Source organism: Lycium ferocissimum, chromosome 7 (genome assembly GCF_029784015.1).
Source record: "Lycium ferocissimum isolate CSIRO_LF1 chromosome 7, AGI_CSIRO_Lferr_CH_V1, whole genome shotgun sequence".
NCBI lineage: Eukaryota > Viridiplantae > Streptophyta > Magnoliopsida > Solanales > Solanaceae > Lycium > Lycium ferocissimum.
In genome coordinates this window covers 35,024,877-35,048,511 of record NC_081348.1, presented here as the reverse complement: position 1 = coordinate 35,048,511, position 23,635 = coordinate 35,024,877, and the positions used below count along the sequence as shown (strand labels likewise).

General features: G+C 36.4%; 1 protein-coding gene and 1 long non-coding RNA gene across 12 annotated transcripts; one reads left to right on the top strand and one right to left on the bottom strand.

Annotated features, from left to right (window-relative positions):
- LOC132064620 (partner of Y14 and mago) lies at positions 1-5,687 on the bottom strand. Of its 2 annotated transcripts, none has more exons than XM_059457662.1 (4): positions 5,346-5,687; positions 4,898-5,020; positions 1,111-1,332; positions 1-337 (listed from the first exon to the last, which is right to left on the bottom strand). In XM_059457662.1, the coding sequence occupies exons 1-4, from the start codon at positions 5,580-5,582 to the stop codon at positions 194-196; spliced, it is 726 nt and encodes a 241-aa protein (XP_059313645.1). In that variant the 5' UTR covers positions 5,583-5,687; the 3' UTR covers positions 1-193. The 2 variants fall into 2 exon arrangements, with proteins under 2 accessions (XP_059313645.1, XP_059313647.1); XM_059457664.1 differs by having other exon boundaries at positions 1,111-1,329; positions 5,346-5,685.
- Positions 5,688-7,821: 2,134 nt separating this feature from the next.
- LOC132064618 (uncharacterized) lies at positions 7,822-22,092 on the top strand. Of its 10 annotated transcripts, none has more exons than XR_009416591.1 (6): positions 9,928-10,086; positions 16,425-16,489; positions 16,586-16,655; positions 17,183-17,533; positions 18,467-20,809; positions 21,521-22,092. It is a non-coding gene; the product is annotated as an uncharacterized LOC132064618 (long non-coding RNA). The 10 variants fall into 10 exon arrangements; XR_009416590.1 differs by having other exon boundaries at positions 18,438-20,809; XR_009416596.1 differs by adding an exon at positions 10,724-10,819 and having other exon boundaries at positions 9,934-10,086; positions 17,183-20,809.
- Positions 22,093-23,635: the final 1,543 nt, after the last annotated feature.

Below are 23,635 nucleotides of genomic sequence, written 5' to 3'. Positions count from 1 at the left end.
TCCTCAAAAATTGGAGTACTACCTGAAAAATACCACAAATTAGATCCTCCGTTGTTTTGCCCTAGCCAGTGCACAAAGAACAAAAATACACAGTTCCCTTAACAAAATCTGGGCGTGACGAGTATATTGATGCAGCGGTAAAATCCCACCAGGCTACCGTAGCTTTAAACTATGCGTTTCTTCAGCCTAAAATTCACAATGCTTCCAATTCAGCCTTTTTATCCTCCAAAAGCTTTAACTCTTTTCGCCAGCTTTCCATCTTAGCCACTTTTTCCAGCTGTTCTGGCTTCATATCCTTCTCCTCAGTCTTCTGCTGTTGAGCTTCTGTCAGCCGAATCTACACCAAATAAAGCAGGGGTTAGTTCAGTGAGCTCAACAAAAAATTAAAGCTCCAACGGAGACGGGTAAGTGAATCTTGAACCTTCAAGCTTCAGAACAATGTAGTACAGACAAATCACCAGAGATTACTAGTACATTGATTTTATTTATCTTTTCACAGGCAGTAAAAATCCACATCTTTCTAAAACTGCAGTTTTTTTCCAATGAACAGTTTCTAATATCTGCAGTTATTGAATGACGGGACTATTAGTAGAATGAAAATCCTCATATCACAGTTGGTCAGTCCCAGGAGGACTAACTTCTACCATTTAAAAAAAAAAAAAAAAAAAAAAATCCCAACGGGACTAATAGTAGAAATCAAATGAAAATCCTCATATCACAGTTGGACAGTCCCCAAGTGCTGATATTTGACAGTAGTGTTGAAATAGAAGCAGCACCTTCAACTGAAAAATGCAACTTAAAGGAGGACATATAATGGGTTAGAGATCATACAAAATGGGTAGCTGGAGGAGGAGATGAATTTCAACCAACTCATTTAGTGGCCCATACCATCTTTGGTTAAGAAAAGACTGCACAAAACACATCATTACCTTGAAACGAACTCGAATCATCCATTTTTTCCACCATGCAATTGCGAAGTAGAGAATAGATTCCACCAAGGCATGGAAAACAAAGATGATAGTCGAGTATCTCTAAAATGCTGTAAGATGCATCTAACTTACTTCATAGAGCTCAAATGATGGCATGCCCTCAGGGAACTAGAAAACGTACCTTTTTCTTCAGAGCTCGGATCTTTTTGTCAATGTCCTGCACACTATCTCCCATGGCAGAAGACTTGGTTGAATTTGAAGGAGGGACAACAGGATTTGCAGATATGGCAAGATTGTTTATCTGGGACATAACCGACTCAACCTGATCTGGACCGTCAACTGAATTGTCAGCAGATGATACTTCATCATTCTCTGGATTCTTTCCCTTTTCAGCGGCAGCCTGCTACAAGTTGTGTTAATCAAGCTCAGACGTTTTTTGTGCGATTAATTCTCACTAATATCACAATGAGATCGTTCCAGCTTGTATACAGTTTTTATCTTCCGAAAGATCCATCAAACTACATACACAAATGGCTAGGTCCTCTTTATACCAAAATACAAGTAAAAAGTAAGGAAATTCCAATCTCACCACCACCCAAACGACCTTTATTTCTTGTCCAATGTTACATCCTCAAACTTAGGACTTCAATCATTATTAGTTCGCCTATGTGATACTCATATTGTTGCATAATTCTATTCACATGTATGAAATGACCGAGAGGCCCAAAATTCTTCATCCTAAAGACATCTCCGATTCACCAGTATCTAAAAGGAGCATAAAGCAAATTGAATTGTTTTTTTTTAAAAAAAAAAAAAAGACAAAAGGCTTCCATGATTACAGAAGTGACTTTTTCAGTCAGAAAATAAGAGCAAAGAAAGTGTATTCTGCGCATTGCTTATTGTAGAGTTCAACTGATCTCAGAAATAAATAGTCTAACAGTTCTACTCGTCGTTGCAGCTCTTACTTAATTCAAGCAGTCATAGTTACCAAACTCTCAATTTCAAGTTCTGACAGATGTAGTTTCTACTTTCTCGGAAAATTTTGCATTCGGTTACCATTCAAAAGAGGATTAGGGTCTAATTGTGGAAGAACCTGCAAGATCAAAGAGATGGTACCCACGAAACAGGAGGGCCACCTCCTGTAAGCTCACTTGAGGTAATGCCTGCTTTGGTCCTACCCTGTGTCCTTTCAGGGAGGTCCGATAAGTTTGGAACAATATAGTTTTTATCTACACCACAGCAAGTGGAAACTGTTATAGATACCACCTTAAAGAATAGCCTTAAACTTTTATACCCCATAATCACCTAAGTAGCACGGTTCTATCCACTTCGACAAATCTATATAACATTTTTGCAAGCAAGGATTCTTATGAAATTACACAAATAGAACTTGTTTTTCGCCAAAACAGCTGTTCTTAAAAAATATTGTCTAGTAACCTGAGGGGCTAATGGGGAAAGATTTTATCTAGAGCCCGTTTGGATTGGCTTATAAGTTGCTTATAAGCTGTTTTCAGCTTTTTTGAGTGTTTGGCTGGCCAGCTTAAAGTCATTTTGTGCTTAAAATAAGCTCAAAAAAATAATTGGGCCCATTTGACTTAGCTTATCTAAAGCAGCTTATAAGCCAAAAAAAATAAGTTAGACTACCCCAACTTATTTTTTTTAGCTTATAAGCTGCAAACAGCTTATAGGCATAAGCCCATCCAAACAGGCTCCTACTATGTAATTTACATAGCTTTGAGAAGAAAAACTGTAGTTATAAGAAAACAAACTGCATGCTTTTCAAACAGTGTAGTAAGTGCAGAAAATCACATACAGAAATAGCTTCTCTGTATAGTGTTCAGTTGTTTAGTACGTATGCCTTGAAGAAAACAAGGGGTTAATGTAATAAGTCAATTCTTGCCCCAAAAAAGGGTAACAGTCAAGAAGCAGCTGTCTTCAACTTATGATAACAGTTTGACAAGAAGCAAACTGGAAAGCTGAAAACCAAAGATGGGATGGAATAGAAAAGTATTACACAATTTTCCAATTTCAGTTCTTAGTCACCTGTGTTACCTATAATTGTCCTTCAACTTCGACTAAGTGTAAGGACTTTTTGAACTGTCTCATTTAAGATTCTACCTTCCCTCTTTCCACCCTTTTTTGGATTTGATGCACAGTACCAAGATTCTACCTTCCCACTTTCCACGCTTGAAAGATAAAATAAGAAATTCTATTTGTAGAGTCAGTAAACAGTACCTAATTATAGGACCAAAGTCCTTCCAACATGAAGCAAACAAAATAAATGATAAAGAAAACAGAAGTTATTAAAAACACCATACTGGTGCAACATAAGATACTTTTGAGTTTAATTTATAAAAGAATTATAAAACAGCAAACAGGTAAGAGAAGAATCCATGTCATTTAAGAGATATCAAAGCATATGCTATAACATCTTGAGTGGGACCACGGAGACACATGAGAAAGTTAAAGGAAGAATTCAAAAAACATTTACTTTGAAGTGGCAGATGGGCTGAAGAAAATTCTAACAGAATCCTTGGCTTGGTCACACCTCTTTTTTGAAACCAAGAAATCCCCGAGGGCCACTGGCGCACTGTTTGAAACTCAGTGGATACTGGCCCGCTCCTCCACTTAAATATCATGCTTTTGGTTGTGGCTGGGTTCGGACTCGTAACGTGCCAGTACCCACAAGTGTTGCACTCTTACCACTAGACGAAAGCCTTGGGATCGGCATGGTCACACTTCTTTAAAGGGAGGAATACCCTGACCTACTCACAGTTCTACCTCTTGCCCCGAAATCATCCATAGCTCAATGCAAAGCAAATGGTAGTAGGAATATCAATAATGCAAAGCAAATAGTAGTAGGAACATCAGTTTTAGAAGGTAATTTTAGATCTCACAGATACCCTACACCTACAGGAATAGGATAGGGATACTTTAGGGGCACTGTCAATTGCCTTTGACATCCCATTCTACATATTTCACCACACTCTCGTAGTGCTATGTTTATAATATATTACGATTCTGAAAGAAATTCAGTTAATTGAGGGGCTGATATCTTTTGGAGAAACAGAGAAAATGACTTCATCAAGTGGAAAGGTGATAGTAAAGGGAATTTCACTGAATAAAATTATTGCAGCTTGATTAATCTTGGAACCTCTGGGCGTTGGCAAACAGTAGCCACTAGCCCCTCTTCGTCTCTTGGTTTGTTTGGATAGTGACATGAAGCACGCTTCTCCCAAGATAACTTAGAAAAAGGAGTTCACTTTGTGCAACAGGTGCTTCATGTGCGAAAGTGACATGGTCACATAGACGACCCTAATCATCTCTTCCTGGGAGACAAGGGAGTTCTGAGATATGTTCACTTTTGGATTCAATGGGCAATATCTCGATTTCTAATAGCCGCACACATCAGTTAGGCTGGTAGGAATCCATTAGCATCATTCAGCTTGCATTTCGTAAACTTTGTTGTCCGTTTCATTTAAATTCGAAGAGACATGAATGTTTCATCAAAAAAAAAAAAGAATCTGAAGAGACATGAAATTACACCTTACAGATTGGTCTTGCTGTTTGAGTTGAATTATACCAACCTTTGGAAAGGGTCTGCTTATCTTTGCTCGAGGGAGATAGACTTGGAAGGAAACTGATACCTATTTGCCTTTTCTGGTGCATCCACAAACAAAGGAACAACAGAACCTCGAGACTACTATGCGGAAACAAACCCTATCAGGACTGTGTCCGAATTTATACTCCAGTAAATGCCAGTTTCTTTAATGACCTTTTGTCTGAATATAAAGCTATTATGTAAAGATAGATGTCATGCCCTTTACACAATGGTGGATGCACCGGCAAGGAAGTATTTTTCCAACAAACTGTTCATGCCAATAAACTAACCTCTGGTAACCAAAACAATGCTAACTATGTAACTATAATAAACAAGAAATAATAAGGAAGAGGAACTAAGTATTAACCTGTTGACGCTTTTCCTTCTTCCTTTCATTCCGCTTGGCAGCTTTGGACTTTGGTTTCTCTTCCATTACCACCGGATCATAACCCGGCGGAACATCCTGGATTGACGCCATTTCCTTCTTCAACTGCCATCTCCCCATTCACCAATCAATCAACACAAAACACACATTAACATAAATTTTGAAAAAGAAAAGAAAACAAGCACAAAACATGTATGGCACAGCAGCCACAGGTGTGGCCTAGTGTCAATAAAGTGTATTGAGAACCGAGAGGTCTCCAGTTCAAATACCAGAGACAGAAACACTAGGTTATTATTTTTCTTTCAATCTATCCTAACCTTGGCGGATAGAGTTGCATGGAGTCGAGGTGCACACAAGCTGGCCTGAACACCACGGTTACCGTAATAGAATAAAAAAAGGAACATGTATGGGACATTATGTTAGTACATACAAGAGCGCCTTTAGATTGGTAAATTTGGACTTCATCTTGAGGGACATAGCCAGCCCTAATTCGAATAGGTTTACGTAGGGTTCCATCGGGCCGTCGTGTTGGTGCTAAAAGTCTTTCCCCTTCTTTTAGGGTTTTGCTTAACTCAGCTTCCATTTGTTTCGCTTCCTCTTCTACTTTGCTCGCCATTGCTGTCTTTCTCTCTTTCTCTAATGGAAATGACAAATCGCTTTCATTCATCAACTCATCATGTTTTGATTTGATACTCCACTTGTAATTTCTCTTTTTTACTTCTAATCATCACAATTAGCAAGTAGCAGCTCGTGTTTTGCTCAGTGTAAGATTAATTAGTTAGTCTGAGTCCATTAATGTCACCAATCGTGGGCCGGGTTTTTATTTGTTTAGTAATTTGGGCCTTGATGTTTGCAGGGCAATTCGCAGAATTGCCCTTCGTTTGGGGTGGTCTTTAAATTTTGCCCCTCATATTTGAAATCTTTAAATTTTACCTACTTAGCGCCAAACCCATAGGTTCCAGGGTTCAAACCCACGCACGATCAAAATTTTAAAAAAAAAATTACAAGCAAGTTTAAATTTCGCTATGCCTGGCGCATACAACTTTGTGAAGGAATTACGAAAGTTATCTCGGCCGGCATCTTATGCCTTGCTATAAATGGACTTTTGGCATAAGTATCTTGGGTCAATATAACTTTGATAATTCATTAAAAAGTTATCTTGGATCGGCAATAAAAGTTTGCCGATTAAAAGTATGCCACATGGCGTAACTTTGTGAAGGAATTACAAAGTTATAGGACGCAAACATACTTATGCGCTTATGGTGACTCGCATAAACTTTGATAATTCCTTAAAAGTTATGGTCCGTAAAAGTTTCGATTAAGTATGCCCCCGGCGTAACTTTGTGAAGGAATTATCGAGTTATGCGGACCGTATCTTTATACCATCACCCATAAGGCATGGTATCTGGTCCCGTAAAATGTGTAATTCTTAACAAGTGTATCTTTGTTGTGTAAGCGAAATTTAAAAGCGCATAAATTTTTTTTTAAAATTTATTTGCGCGTGGGTTCGAACTCCGGGACCTATGGGTGTTAGAAGGGCAAAAATTTAAACATTTCAAATATGAGGTAAAATTTAAAGACCACCCCAAAAGAAGGGCACTCCGCGCAAAAAAATGATGTTTGCAAGGATGGAATTTTTACATCATTTTTTTGCACGGATGTATTTTGGGTGGTCTTTAAATTTTGCCCTCAAATTCGCGGATCTTTAAATTTTGCCCTTCATATTTGATCTTTAAATTTTGCCCTTTGCTTGGAAAGATGAGCGAATACATGAAGTTCGGTTCGAACCCCGCTCGAAACATAAAATAAAAAAATAATTTCGCAAGCAGGTAGAGAGTGTGCGGATCCAGCATACAATCTTTGAGAAAAAGTTAAAGTTATGCGGATCGGCATAACTAAATGTCTTACCCTCAAGGCAAAGTCTGCCCTACCGACTGATTAGTTAAACATAACTAAAAAACGTGAGTGGGAGGATACAAAATTTAAACTTTGCTTATAAAAAACCGGTAGTTTACTCATAACCGTGGTTTTGGACCAAAAAAAAACTCGTGGTTTATAAAGATGCTTTAAGGATTAATTGGCTCGAAATATGGACTTGAAGTGATCGCTTTGTTTAGATTCTAAAGAGTGTACATATTTGAAGGCATCGGGAAGATATTATGTGGGAATTGAAAAGAAATTAAGTACATCACTGATTCAATATTTACATAGGTTTGTCTGGATGTTTGTAACTCTGTTCTAACACAGTTGAAGTGGTTAAAAAAAAAAAAATACATATATATGCTTCAAGACAAAGTTTGCTCATAAGGCATAAGTATGCCCCGTCGCGCATAAGTTAATGGGCAAACTTTTATGGGACTTGACATAACTTTGTGAAGGAATTATCAAAGTTATCACGAACCCTAAGATACTTATGCCAAGTCCGCCCATAAGGCATAAGTATCGGTCCAAGATAACTTTGATAATTCCTTCACAAAGTTATCGGGGGCATACTTTTAATGGGCAAACTTTTATCGGACCGCATAACTTTGTGAAGGAATTATCAAAGTTATGCGGACCGGCATCTTTACGCTAATCCTTGTGAGCATAAGTATCTAGGTCCGATAACTTTCGTATTTCCTTAACAAAAGTATCGGTCCGATAGCGAAATTTAAACTTGCCTTGCGAATTTTTTTAAAATTTTAGCTGCGCGTGGGTTCGAACACGAAACCTATGGGTGTTATGAAGGCAAATTTTAAAGATTTCAAATATGAGGGGTAAAATTTAAAGACCACCCCAAAAGAAGGGCAATTCTGCGAATTGCCCATTTTACATTGTTTAACCTTTTTAGCATGTATTTAAAATCTAACCACAATTTTTAACAAATTGTAAATATGACAACTTTAGAGCGGTTGACTCCCGTTTTCTTCTTCTTGATTCACTATTTGTTGGTTATATGGAGGAGAGGGGTGGATCTGAAAATGGGAAGCCGACTGCTGAAGAATATGAGGCGGAATTTACAAAAAAAAACAAAACTTTTTTTTCCACTAAGTAATACTCCATCCGTTTCAATTTATGTAAACCTATTTTCTTTTTTAGTCCGTGCCAAAATGAATGACCTCTTTCCTAATTTGGAAACAAATTCACTTTATGAAATGATTTACAGCCACACAAATATTTAAGACTTATTTTGAACCACAAGTTTCAAAAGTCTTCACTCTTTCTTAAATGTCGTGCCCAATCAATGGGTTCACATAATTTGAAACGGAGGGAGTACTTAGTAGGTGATATTTTAATAAGATAAAGAAATAATAAGAGATACAAATAGAAAAAGAACGAAAAAAGGAAAGTGAAAAAAAAAAAAACAATAAAAACCAAATGAAGACAACTTAGGTGTCTAAATCCTCAAAACTCAACCGACGCCGCCCCTAAAATCTCTCCACCTTCTTTTTAACCATCAATGTCGTCGGAGCTAACAACAAAAACCAAATAAAAACAACTTAGTTGCCTAGATCCTCAAAACTCGACTGACGCTGCCCTTAAAATCTCTCCACATTCTCTTTAACCATCAAAGTCGTCGGATCTATTAGATTGGAAACAAGATCGTTGAAGCTAGGTTCTCCGCCCATAAGGCTAGAGGCTCAATCATTGTAGCTGCACGTGCCGATTTCAGGCTATCGAATTTCATAGGTAAAATTTGTATTCTTTGGTATAGATTCACTTTTATCGCACCTTGAATCTCTCACATGGTGCGGTTAAATCCATATTCAATATGTAAGTTGAACTTTTGGAGATTTTACGAAAATTTTATGAAGCTTTATAATTGTAAAATTGAATTACGATCGTATGACATTGAAAATTATGTTGACAGCTATAGCCTATAAGATGTGACACTGAGCTAATTTTACTATGTAACATAAGATTTCTAGTTATTTGGGGGAATTTTATTTGTTTTGTACAACTTTCTTATTCGCACGGTTTATTGCTTTAAGGAGTGAATTTTTGTCTAATTACATAAAGATTTCAAATAGTTATATGAAGTTCTCAAACCTGCACTCAATATTATTATAATAGTTCTGGTTAGAAGCTTAATTAGTTAAACGTAATGGTTCAAACTTCTTAATACCAATTTTAAAGCCACAGTTTTTCCTTCTCCATTTTGTGTTCACTTAATAGCCTTTTTTTTCGTCAAGTTTATCAAGCGTGTTACTATAATTTGCGTGTTAGATTATATCATTTAAGTAAACATTAATATCATGTTACACAGATATAAGACCATTTTTCAATCCCAAAGATAAGCGACCATTTTGAACATTTCTCCATTAAAATTGGCTAGTTTTTGTAATGTTATCCCTATGAGAATAAGCCTTTACTGATGTATTTGCAATGAAGTTTCAAAATCATCTTTTTTATATTATAAAAGATACTAATGCAACCGATTTAATAAGTAGAAGGATCAAGGATATATACCAATTCAATTTTATTGCTGACATATCTAATTTCAACTATTAATTTTCTATCAATCACTTTTCATTCAGAAATATGTGAATTATATTAATTAGAAAAGCAAACATAATATTCGATCATCCCAAGTGAAAAAAAGTGATTTTAATAGGAGAAAGCCTTCCTTTGGCAATAGAAATGAGTCAAATAACCACGTCCAATGACACTCTTTAAAGCATAGTTATTTTAGGGATCGTTTGGTAGAAGGTATAAGCTGGGATATCCCAGCACTAATTTTTGTACCATATTTGGTAGAAGGTATAAATTCAATGCGAGATAAATTTATCCTTGCACCAAATAAAGTATAAAATGCATCCCATGGTATAAGCTGGGATATATCTTCTTATACCACTTATCGCGGACTATTTTATACCATCTCCTAGATGGTATCTCCTAGATGGTATAAAATAGTCCCAAGATATGAGATAAATTAGTCCTGGGATTATAATCCCGGGATAATTTTGGCCATGCACCAAACGACCACTAAATGGTTAAAGTTGGATTTTATTTTATTTTTAAAGGAGCTTTAAAATGACTATTTTTGCAAATGGTCCGAAAACAAGCAAATGGACCCAAGTTCGATCTGCTCTCTCTCTAAAAAACAAAAAAAAACAAATTAAAATTCGATTGCTCTTCTATTTGTCTGTTTCTGCCGTGAACTCATCACGTTTCTCTGATGGAATTAATTTGTATGTTTCTCTTTCATCCTTTGTACATATTTTCATTATCTTTTCTAGTCAGACAGAAAAATATTGCCTTTTGCGCTGATATTAATTGCAATATACGAATTATAGTGTATTGATTATAATGCTGATTTTGCAATGACTATTAGAGAAGTTGTAAAACACATATTTAGAATTTCTATTTGTAATTATTTATACGCGCTTTGTGTGATTTGAGGCATAATTGATACTATAAAGAGCATTACTACCATTTTTAAGAATGATTAAAGAACCGGATATATACAAGAGGAAACTATAAATTTTTCATACTTGTAGCAGATGACAAGGTTTAGAGGATCAAGCTGTCATTTCCTCAAGAAAAATGTAACGACTCGAAGGACAGTTAAGTAAATTGGATTGTTTCATATGAAAAATTGTTAGGCTTGTGTTCTAGTAATCAGTCCTTAACAGCTTGGTGATTCTTTTCTGAAGTACTCCGACTAGATTTCCAGCAATAGGAAGAAATATAAAATGACTATTAATGCTTGTCATGTTTTGGCAAAAGTAGAAATTTCAGTGCTCTTTGAAAACTCAGCAATGCTTTTCAATCAGGAGTACTAATTTATTTGGTAACTAGTACATCCGTGTCTTGTGCTGGGTGCAGGATATAGCAACAATGTGCAAATGTTGCAAAATAAAATCGAGTAGCTTAGAAGACATTATTGTTGGAATAACTTAGAAAAGAAGCAGTAAGATGCAAGTATGCTCTTAAGATTTGTTTCCCCTTGTTCCATCTTCAGTCAGGTAGAGAGTAACAATTTTAAGATGTTCGTTGTTTCTCGTCTGAAGTTTTCTGAAAAGTGCAACCAGTTCCCATTTTTGCCATCTGTGGTTCAAGCCTTTGAGTCTGTGTCTGATCTTCCATGATACATTCATTCAGATTATTTTCCATATTGACTGTAAATGTGTCAACTTTCCATCCTTTAATGGCTGATGTACCCGTACTGTCATCCAAATTAACTGAGTATATGGGGACATCTATTAAAGAGGAGCTCCAAGGCTGTAAACTGTCGTCTGCTGTTTGAGACCTTCCATCCTTGTGAAGATATCTTCCTGGAATATTCATGAGCAGCAAGTGGCATTATCGGTGTGAGAACTTCTCTTGGGTGGTTAAAGTGTCACTTCTGAACTCTTGTCAAATAGTGATAAATGATACATAGAGATAAAAAAACATGCTATTGAGACTTCAATGCACATACAATATATTTTTCCATGATATATGCACATACAAGCTACTTTAAGTAATATGTTCCCTCCGCTCTCCCTTACCACAGAGTGATTAGATTCCTCTGTGCTTGTAGAGCTGATAGACACATTCTCTTCCCTCTTTACTCTATATGCTACTCTCACTACATTTATGAATGTGACTGCAAGGAATCTGTTATTTGGGAATCTTCTTAGTAAATGTCAAGGATCATGCTAGAACAATTATCATGATTTTGCTACAATGTTGAGAAACATATCTATTAACTTTTGTAACCGATCCCTTGTTCCCTATGGATTGTATTATTCCTTTCTGGTCCGTTGCAAAATGTGTTCCGCTTTCCTAAATTGAAAATATTGTTCCTTAGATGAAAGATTTTACTGCTCCTTTTGTTTGCAAAATGCTTTCTGCTTTCCCCTTAAATCAAATATTTCTTCTTTTCCAGTTTATCACCTTTTTAAAATTACACTACAAATTATCGATATAAGGTTGCACATCTGTAGAGCCTCTGTTAATACAACTGTCCCTGATTAAAAACAAAGTTATATGGAGATCATTTTATTTTTCTGTTATCTCAACTTATGAGAAACATGACTTCAACTTTATACTTGGGTCCAGTTTCTCTATAACACTACATGATTTCAACTTTTCTCCATGCATAAGAGTACTAAGTCAGTAGAATTTTGGACAATGGGAGTATGATTCAAAGCCATTTTTTTGGGGGGGGGGGGGGGGGGGGTGGGGGAGGGAAGAGAGAGGGGAGAGAAACTATGCTCAAGATACCATCGTAAATTATTTCAAGTTTCCCAATTGGCTAACAAAAAAACTTTATTGGGATGATAGAGGGACGGATCATTATCCACCTAGTTTGGAACTGTGCGCATTGGCCCTCAGGGGATTTCTCAGTTCTAAGAAAGAAAAAACTTCATTGGGATGTGCCTATCCCTGCATAAGTTTGTTGATGCTGGTAGATATACCAGAACTTCTCTTTCAAATATGTGATGTTTGTTTGATTTCAGTTTCGTAGAGTTTCCTAGAAGGAGATTTATTAACCAAAACAAACTAAAGAAGATATGTACCTTGAGTTGTGGAGAACCGTGGCCGTCCTCTAGGCCTCTTAACTGGGAGTCCTACTTTTGCACCTTGAGTTGCGGAGAGCCGTGGTCGTCCTCTAGGCCTCTTAACTGGGCATCCTATTTTTGCTCCACAGCAAGCTCTTTGAGAATATAGTTTCTTGCTGGAGACCTTGAGCAATGAATGTCAAGCAGTAATCAAATAAGGAACCTCGTGGTTATGAAATATGTAAGGATGTACCAAATCACAAAAGAGGTTCAACCTATACTATTACCTAACTTTGCTGTGTACTAATATCCATACATTAACATTAGTTTGAAAGTCACAATTTGAGTTCTAGACTGCAAAGAAGATTTTCAACAAGGAAACAGTTGTATATTTGTATCTTCTTGTACATACAAAAACAAGACAGTGGTGGCATGTCAAATAAGTTCTTGGATGAAAGCCAAAGAAATGTTTGGAAGAACAAGTCTCTTAAAAATAAGAAGTGTATTGAATCCGTTGAAAATAAGTAAACTGATTCTTGAAGTGCTCAACAAATCAAATTGTGTCTCTACCTTCGTGTTGCGATTATTAGTACTTCAGGTGTTTTCTACATTTTCTATTTCAGTACATTGGAATGGGTGGAAACACCTCATGAACTGGAGATTAATAATGCAGCTGTTATCTTAACTAGAAGATTTCTGATTTTAGTTTCCTAGCAGTTAGTAACAATGAAAATACACATTTTGCTCATTTAGATATTAGGTGCTGATCTTCCAGATGGATATTCTCTGTTGGGCAGTTTCAATTGTCAATATGTCTGTACTTGAAGACTTATAACTATAGCCTCTTAATTACATCTTTTTTGTGGATGGATAATTTACCCAAGAGATTAAGAGGAAAAGGGACAGAAGCAGACGTGGTATTTTTGCGACAGATGCAAAGGAAGGAAAAAGAGGTTAATTTGCTTGAAGAAAAAAGAAAAAGGAAATGAAGTGGAACCAACATAAATACGGAGGAGTTATGGATAAATAGTTGGATATTTCCTTGTGATTGTAGTCCTTGTTGACATATTGGTTAGGTTACTAAAATTAGATTAGCAGGTTCCGGTGCTTTGATCTGTCCTCATTCACTCTGAACTTTGAAATACTTTTAGGATTCCTTTTTAGCACTAATTCCGAGTCTCTTTGTTAGCACTATTTTCGACTGTGGGGATTATCTGATTACTATTGTCTTTTATGGGGTTGAACAAGCATGGTTACCATGATTCATCAAGATACTCGCAATCATACAAAAACTTATAAAGTCAAGCTGTGCATACTTTGGCTAATATTGCATTATGAATGAACAAGTTAAAAATAATACAACTAAAATACTAGAATCAAAGTGACATAAAATATTATAAGCTAAAGTGAATATCTTTGTCACTTCAAGAAGTAATTAATTTGTAGACATGAGTGGTGATTAAAAAGACAATGGTAATTATGTTTTGATAAGTAATTTACATGATAAGATTTTAACCGCAGCATGTATTTTTTGATGATAAGTTGGTTTGGGCTAAACTTTATAGCATCGACTTGTAGCACATACATGATGACTGTGTAATAAAATGGGACAAAGTAAATTTAAGCAATGATCTGCAATCTTTTATTCTTGTGCTCCTAATATTTTGTAGGATAAAGTTTTTAGAAAATTTAAGGCTATGATGTTGCTGTAGATGATTTAACAAAAATCACAATTGTTGAAGACACAATTTTAATATATAAAAATGTACTTTCTCTAATTGCTTAAGCTTTTAGATGAGATGGTCACACACTTCAATATGACATTAAAGCGGACAGAGGTCCGGGATTCGAGTCTTACTGTCACCCATAATTAAAAAAATTCATGTGCTAGGAGCCCACATGTGAGGGGGTGTGTCGAAGATATAACTTAAGTAAATAAAGTTGTGCTATCTCTAGCGACTTAAGCTTTTAGATGACATGGTCACACACTTCAACAAGGATTAGTAGATTAATCTTTCCTTATGTCAATTGTGTTTACAATTTTCACGATAGAAGTGAGGCTTGCATGTGAGCTGATACATTCGGAAAGCGTTTAATTGAAATGTTATAGAAGGACTTCAATGTTAGAAATGAGGTATGATTGGAAGAGAGCAACATTGAGCACGGAACCTGCCTACTAATCGTAACATATAACTCCTAAAAGCTCTTTCTATAAGTAGTATATAAATGTGACAACGGAGGGGTGGTCTAATGGTAAGGACCCTCCACCTTCCAAGATAACATCAGGTTTGAGTCACTGATGGAGCAATGCGAGAAAAAGAGCTACTATTGGGCTCTTGGGTATGGGGTTTAGTTGGGGTGGTGGTGCTGGTAAGTTTACCATATCAAAGAAATGGTACTATGAAGAAAAAAGAAAAGAAATAGGGCTACCTCGGTCCATTTTAAATGTCGTTTTAGCCTTTCAAATTTGGTACGAAATAAGTGTCACTTTAGGAAACCAAGAAGGCTTGATTTTTTTTCCAAATCTACCCTTTGCTCCAATAAATGATCTAACAAGTTTGTGGAAAGATAATGGGTAATTTGAAAAGATATAAAGGGTAACTTAGTCAAATAACCCATATAATAAATGTTATTAAATGGTGTTCTTAATGTTTGTGCCAAAAGCTTAAATGACATTTAAATAGGATTTAAGGTAGTAGTATATAAATGTCTAATGTTCCCCATCTTTTTCGGCTAAGAAGGATGTCTGATATTGATTAAATTTTCCTGTACTAGACTAATATTGTGAACAGATTCTTAAATTAGGAGGGGACTCCTTTCAGGATTAGGGAGCACACTGGGTAGTATATAGTAGAAAACCAAAAGTAGCCTTTTTCAGTTGTATGATGCTCGGAGCCTAAGATATGCTTATCCAGTCCCATGAATCGATAACCATTGTTTCCTTATCTTTTCAGCTATGATCATTTACATTGCTCTGCCACTGTTCAAAAGAATGACAGCGATTTTAACGTTCTCAGTTTTTCCGGCGTCCCATTTTCATTTTCTAAGGAGTAATATATTTTACTCTCTTTGCTCCTTTCTTTTATTTTAGTACTTCTGGCCTTCTAAGAAGTTTTATGGTTGTGAATAGTCTATCCATTTTTTCGGTTTCTGCAATGCTTGTTACTACTGTAGCAGTATAGGTAGTTGAATCAAGAGTGTCACAAAAGAGTGTTGTCTTTTTGCTTTTACTCTGTCTGCTTCATAATTACTTCAAAGTCTACCAAGTAATATAAGAGTATAGATCTATTTTGAAGAGTGCTGTGTTGCTACTTGAGGGCATTTATGATTGCTCCTGGATTTTGTATTGATGGCTCCCTAACTTCTTTTTAGTGTAAATATTATTGGAAGGTGTAGTGTCTTATCGACTTGTCGTTATAAGAGATTGGAGAGACTTTTTGGACCACTTAGTTTTCAAACTTTTTGTGGTTGAGCATGCCTTATTCTAAAGCTGACCTATTTCCTCGTGTGGGCATACAAGGAGAGATAGGATTAGAAATGAAGAGATTGGGGATGAGGCGGGGGTGGCCTCGGTGGAGGACCAGATGAGGGAAGCGAGGTTGAGATTGTTCAGTCACGTGAAGAGGAGATGCACGGATGTCCCAGTGCGGAGGCGTGAGAGGTTGGCTTTGGATGGTTTCAGGAGGGGTAGAGGTAGGCCGAAGAAGAATTGGGGAGAGGTGATTAGACAGGACATGGTGCAGTTTCATCTCACCGAGGGACATGACCTTAGATATGAGGTTATGGAGATCACGGATTAGGGTAGAAGGCTAGTAGGGAGTTGAGCATTGTCACACTTCTATTTTCACACTTGTAGTTGTAGTATTATTTTTGTAGTTTCTTGCTCTTAGATTTTTGGTATTATCCGTGTTTTCTTGTACTTCGATTATCGTATGATTTTGTGGTAGTTATGGTATTGTCCTTTTTCTTATTGCTTTGTCATGCTTTATACCGTATTTTACCATTACTTCTTTACTTATATCATTTCTTTTTCCCGACAGCTTTGGTTGCTTTTCTTTGAGCCGAGGGTCTATCAGAAACAACCTCTCTACCTTCCAAGGTAGGGGTAAGGTCTGCGTACACTCTACCCTCCCCAGACCCCACTTGTGGAATTACACTGGGTACGTTGTTGTATATACCTATTTCTCATCTCCGTATACAGAAGAAGATTCAATAGCAGCAGCATCTTAGAGAACAATTTTGACATACCCTTGATGTAGTATCCATATGATGTAGAGCGTGTCTATTTTCACATGCCTTTGCTTTTCCACTCTCATTTCCAGTAGTATCATTTTGCATAGCCACATGATCTAGTACATTATTGTTTATCCTGAAACAAAGTATAATGCAAGCCATTACAGTTATAATGACTAGCATATGTAAGTCAAATGCCCTTTGAGATGTTACAATGTAAGTCTACCATGGAGTCCACACAAACTAACAAACTTGTAGGTAAGCACGTGGTGACTGACATCACAATAGACATATTAAATGCACCCGAAAAATAGAATAAACATAGTGAATATATTTATGCAGAACTGGCAACTAGATGGTCTCAAAACACTCAAATTGTTGTTTCTGTTAAAAAAAACACCCAAGTTATTCTATGTTGCCATTGGGAACATCCAGTGAATTGGAACAGCCCAAATTGTTTTTAACCAACATTGCACTAGCTAGACTATAAGAGTTGGCTTCCCATACCAGCTTGAACCTTTTGCATGCATCTCAAAATGAACTTACAGATATGAATTTTGTACAGGAACGTTCATTGATGAAGAGGCATTATCTTCTTCCATTGGAGATGGAGCCGTTGAGCGTTCTGTAGCAGTAGTTGGTGATACAAGCAGCACAGCTCCAAGACCAATCTCATTTGGAGGAATATTTCTGGTCTTTCCATAAATTATAATATTGTCATCATCGGCAGATAAGTTTTCAGAGCCTGGTTCCTGTAGAATGTTAAAAAGTTGCCTCTGGAGTCTTTCCACAGGTGACAAAATGTGTTGTCTAAGCTCTGATCTCTTTCTTCTTGGGACATTGTCGGGATTCCAGAGAGGATATTTGTCTGCTTCTCCTAACAAAAGGTGAACGTTAGTGCACATAAATCAATAAGGTATTAATATAATAAATCTTTTCTTGGGGGTTAAGCTTTTATTATTTGCATGGTTAAAGTATAGTTGCACTGGTCAATTCATATCTTTATTGAAAATCCAAATTACCTAAAATTTGTCAATGTCAGTTCATTGTGTAAAAGAAAGTAAGTTTTCGAAGCTTAGGGGAGACACTATAATTAATGGCCTTTGAGCGAGAAAGAAAGCCAATATTTTGTTTATAGAGTATTATATAGTGATTGCTTCCCTACTGCTTGTTTGGTAAAACCCTGAATGTGATTTGACATTGCATAATTTGAAAAGACATCACAATAATTGGGAAACGAAAGGACTTTCCTGCGTAAAAATAAATCTGAGTGTCGTGAATCTTGAAACATGCTTATCAAGTTGTCTTAGAGCTCATGGTGTAAGTGATTCTTTTGAGTATTAGATACTAGTGAAATCCGAACATAAAACAACCACTTGGAAAATGGGAGAATGCTGATGAAATTTTTTGTTTCACTGTTAAATTTGTTATGTAAGGTCTGTAGATTCTTCCCCTGTTTTCGATCCCTTTTTTTTTTTTTTTTTTAAAATCAGAAGACTACGCGCTGCATGATTACTTTTTGGGAAGGTGCATCTAGAATGATTTGGTTACCTGATTTCTATTTCATAATTTTCTTTGAGACTAAGAGTTTTGGGCTTACTACCAAGCAAAACAGAAGAAAGAAATTGTCCAGAAATTGAATAGGAAGATATTAGTTTTCCATATTTTTGTATCCTTTATGCTCAAGGAAGCGTTTGATTCAGAACGTGCATCATATTTGCCGAGACAAGTTAAGTGCTCTATATATAATTGAAACTATTTTACCATTTGTTTCTTCCATCTGCATGCAGTTGTTTGATGATGATCCTGCTGAACCTAAGCTTGATATGTTATTCATTGCCTCATCAAGACAAGCTGAAGAGCCATCCTGTCCAGCAACCTCTACTCCAACTTCTAGCTGTTGGTCATCACGAGCTAAGAGACGCGGCTTCATCTCAGAAGGTAACTGATAGCTCTGTATTTCTCTGTTTGCGTGTTTGGGAATATAGTCATCTAGCGTCCCCCTAGTCCGCCATCTTGATCCACATGCATTGCAGAGCACTGGTTTTCCAGATGGCCCGGTTCTCCAAAGGGGGGTTTCTGTTTGAGTTCACAATTAGTTAGTGTTTAAACTGGGACAAAATATGAACACATTCTTACAGGTCAGAAACTTATCTCAGAAACTAAAGCACAATGATCATTGACTATTAAGATTTTTTGTAAAAAGGTATAGAATGTATTGCACGAGAGCGTCACAAAACAGGGTATGTTTAGCGGGGAATTCTTTTGGCAAAACAAGGGGAAATATCTTTCTGTGAAACATGCATCGACTTTTAGGATGTGTCAACTGTTTTTGTACTCACATGTTCACCGCCGTGTTAAGGAACCATACAAAATAGTCAAACTTTGAGCTTGATGGCGGAAAGATTGAAAAGGATTTGCTTGATATGTTAAGGAACGATGCAAAATAGTTAACCTGGCAAACTTGCATTTAATTGCATGATATTTTAAGGAGTTTCTATAGTTATAGATAGAGTGTCAAGCATATTCGCTTCAGTTTATTCATATCTCCTCTAGCTGTGTGGCACCTGCTTGCATTTCTTTCTCTCAAATCTAACTTTCAGTACTGCAAGTCTGTTAATGGTTTGAGAACCTGCAGGATCTTAAAGGATATCTTACTACTAGAAGACCACATGTCAAATAGAAATATGGTAACAATGTCATTGTCTTTTATTTTGGTTTCATCACTCCCATCTTGAAGGAAAAGAGTTGTCCAGATCCATGCCTTGTCATAGTATCAAAGAAACTGGAGTATAGCCATGACAAGTATGCAATTAAAGACTTATTACATGGTGTGAACATTATAATTGGATAGATTGCTGATGACTATCCTGGCCTTTGAACACTCGGTGAACAAATATAAACTTCTTTGTTTATGGTCTTTAAGTTTCTTCAACGTGTGGACTCGGGACAACCGTGTGAAGGAAGTTTTATCTCGGGTTAAAGTAGCTCGAGAATAGCATGCGTGCATTCAGGACCTTTTCCCCTCCTTGTTACTTGCCATTATGAATCCAACTGTCTATGAATAACTTTTTCTCAGAAAGTTCAGAATGTACATCATCTAGAACTTAAGGACCACAGTTGTCAAAAAGATTAAATAAATGGCGACTAAATGTGCATGGATGCCAGAGATTGGGGACCGAATCTGCAATTTATCCTAGATGACCTCAGTTCCTGTTAGACTAATGGCTGCTGTGTTGAAAATCAATTAACACTTGGCTCGAGGTGAGAGAATCAAAGTACTCCATGTTTTATGTTTAACAGATAGGCAATTTAGGGAAATTTGGGTATTTAGTGTTTCATGCATGTGACTCTTCAAAGTTTATTTGTTGTAACATCAGGCACATTGAATCTAAGCATCACTGAATCAAGTATCCTGTAAAGCATAGGATTATTGATAAACATAAAAGGTGGGATATAGGTGGTCAATAGAACTTACGCTCGATGCCACAATGGAAACATGGCCCTTCTCTACCCATAAAATCTGGTTCTGAATGATTCAAGTTCAAATCAGGTTGAACGTGCTGCTGCTAAACCAAGAGAGTGCGATTTGCTCTCTAAATCTAAAATGTCTGAGTGAGTCAGCGAGGTGACAAATCACAAGATATACGTAAACAGATAAGAGATCGGTTAACTAGAGCTGGTCATTCCCATGGAGATAGCTGAAATCATGATAGAGTTGTCAGTTTACCTTCCTCAAAAAAAGAAGATAGACTTGTCATTAACATCGATCTATTCTGAACTATGCTGCTTTCCTTTATGATAGCTCATCAACATTGATTACTGTAATTTCTCATCTATTTACACTATATCTCCAATGAGAGAAGTCTTAGATTCTCTATTGAAAGAAAATGGGGTTGGCATTTAGGGGGTGGAGTGGGGTGAAAGCTGGATTTTGTGAATCTTGCTGATTTTAGGCCTTTAGTCTAGCGGTCAAGGCTTGTTGAGCAACAAATCTTAAGGCAAGAAAGAATGACTACATTCAGTTTATTTGCATTTATTGCTTTTTGCCATTTGTTTCCCCTTGCTAGTGTACAATAATCAAATAAATAGTTTTGCCTAAATATAAGGTGATCTCATTAACACTCTGCAGGTGAGATTGAAGTCCATACAGGTGGCTGCGTAGCTGATAATTGGATAGATTTCCTATTTGGTGAGCATTCTTCACTCGCGAATTAAATTGAGAAGATATAGATATTAACATAGACTGGCTATTTCCTTGCAAATTTTCTCAAAGTCTTTGGCTCCTTGATTCTGATATTCTGCTGCACCCGAAAATCACCGAGCCGTGCGGTTCGCAAAAGCTCAAGCGTCTTAAGGCAATGTTGGCACTGTAACATAAAAGATTTCTAAAAGAAGAATTAGGACAAAATTGTTCTCTAGAAGAACAAACAAACATTTTTTAAAAGAAAACAAAAAAAAAAAAAACAACCTTTTGTTGGTGGTTTTGTTTTTTTTACTCAAACCAAAAATGAACAAACTTCTACAATAGCCCCCAAATTCTAAATATTATCACTTTGACCCTCTTCTGGTAAGTTAATTTACTTTTTAATCACCTTCTTTTCCAGAAAGAAAGTGAAAAGAAAATCACTTTCCAAAAACTTCCCAATAGACTGTTCGAACACACCTTAGTGAGTTGCCAAATCATGAATATTCTCATTTTTCTTCATGGCTCTTTAATCGTCAATTTAAGAGGTCCTTATCTCAACGTTAGTCCTGAAAAACCGACTTGCAATTTTTTGTTAAGATGATATTGACTCATCTAAACAACATTTCCTTGTTCGCAGATATGCTATTATGGACTTCTGTCTTAGCTATTGTTTTATTGTTTAATGGACTCAGATATGAACATTAACTCTTTCAGGCGACAGTTTCCTTGCTATTGAGATGCAGCAACGACACTTATTTTTTCTACTTTACCATCTTGCACATTTATCTGTTGCCATTGACCGTATTTCGTGTATCTAGGGATATGGTTTTTCCTTTATGTCATGCTTACTGACCAAATAACAACCACTATTGTCAAGCAAGTTGGGGCGACTCCATGGATCTTTATTATCTGGCTTCATTTAAGCTCATCTCATCATGCTTACTGATGTAAAAATACTTGTTTCGTATTTAGGATTACTAACATATTACACATGCATAATGTGTAGAATATCACTGGCTTTGTGTACTGCTATGTGATGCCGAAAAATGTGTTTGTTGACATGGGAAGAGGAGAAGCATGCTGATCTTAGTTGTGTGCATAATCTTCTTGTATCCATTTAGTGGCATGATACTGTAGGGATTTTTTCTTATGACACTCTTGCATGGATGTAGAATTTGGTTATAAACTTCACAACTGCTAAGGGGAAATGCAACACATGGTGCCTGAGAGAGGTAGTTTTTCTGGTCTTAATGGTTCAGTAAAGCTAGCATTTAATCTAAAAATTATGAAGCGGTGTATCAAAGAATCTCAATGGCTCTTTCTTATCAGCAGCTATGAGTTTGTTCTTGTTTGCCTAGTAAGTAATTGAGAAAATCCAATCTAAAGATGATCATTCTAGGAAGCATGTGCTTGTCTTAATTTTCAGCTCTATCAACTACTTAGTCTTCCAGCTCTGTGACACATCAGGTGTCTTCTTGCCAGATCTCTCTTTTTAACTTCCTATCCAGCATTGGAAATGTTTGAACATACTAGATATGTTTGTTTTTGAAAAATTGATACTAGTAATAATGGTATTTCCCTTGCTTGCTGGTTTACTCGAATGTGAATGAGGCACGGCATTTTCAGTACATAAGAAACAGGAGGGAGTCCTTTGCCTGGGTACATAGATATATAAGAACTAGCATTCAATGTCTCAGTGTGTTGCTTTAAGCTTATGTTGGCTGTTTTTCACTGTTCCTCTTCTCTTGCGAAAGCAATCTTGATTCAGTCAACTTAATCTAGTGGAAACATTATTCATTACACTTGTGAGTTCTGATGTTTTCAGTTTGTATGTCAAACTTGTTAAGTAGTGCATTATTTGTCTTGCTGCTTTTAAGGTCCTCACACACCCACGGACCCACACACATCATGTTCGTTATCTGCTACTGCAGTGTGTTTGAAGCTTATAATGACAAAAGGGTAAACTTCTCTGTCTGTCTTCAGATGCAGGTTCTACACAGATGTTCTGGCTTAGCCTCTGCCTTTTGTGATGATTTAACTAGGTGGACTCTCAAAAATCTAATGGTCAACCTGAGAAAAAAAGTGACCACACCCATTAGTCACTCAATCCGTTTTGACCCGTATGAAGTATGAGCGAGTTGGCTTGTGATCCCTTTTTGTTTGATCCATTTTCAACCCGCTCATTTACAACCACCACTAAAATGTAGTAATAAGGAAGATCCTTATATATTCTTTGTCTAATCTTTACATGGAGAAAGTATTTGGTTCTTTCATCTCCAAATATCCTCAGATGAGCAAATTAATGATCAGTACATAATGGCATATTGATTCTTGAAAGAAACATTAAGCACAATAAGTAATCAATGATGGTCTTTAAAATTACTTTTCTAATGTTTTAACTCCACGCGAATAACATATGGTTGATTTTCAAAGGCGTGCAAGACTCAAAAAGTGAATGTTGCAATAATTACCAAAAAAAAATATGAAATCAAGAACAAAGTCCTAAAGAAAATTTAATCAAGGATCTTTGCAGATCCTTCTGTCGTCTATATATAAATCTCAATATGATCAAATTGCATCCATAACAATTCAATCCATAATGATAAACATAGTATTTCTAGGAGCAGTCCTATAAATAGACGAGAAAAAAAGCCACCAGAGAAATTGGACTCTTTTGTAAGCAAGAGGGCAACGAGAAAGATAGTACATGAGCAATAGACTCACAAAAAGGCAAGAAAACCAAAGATATTTTTAACTATATTTTTGGAGGGACAACTATTGCTTGTTACTTTTCCTCAATTTCTGAAGAATAATAAGATAAACTGGGTA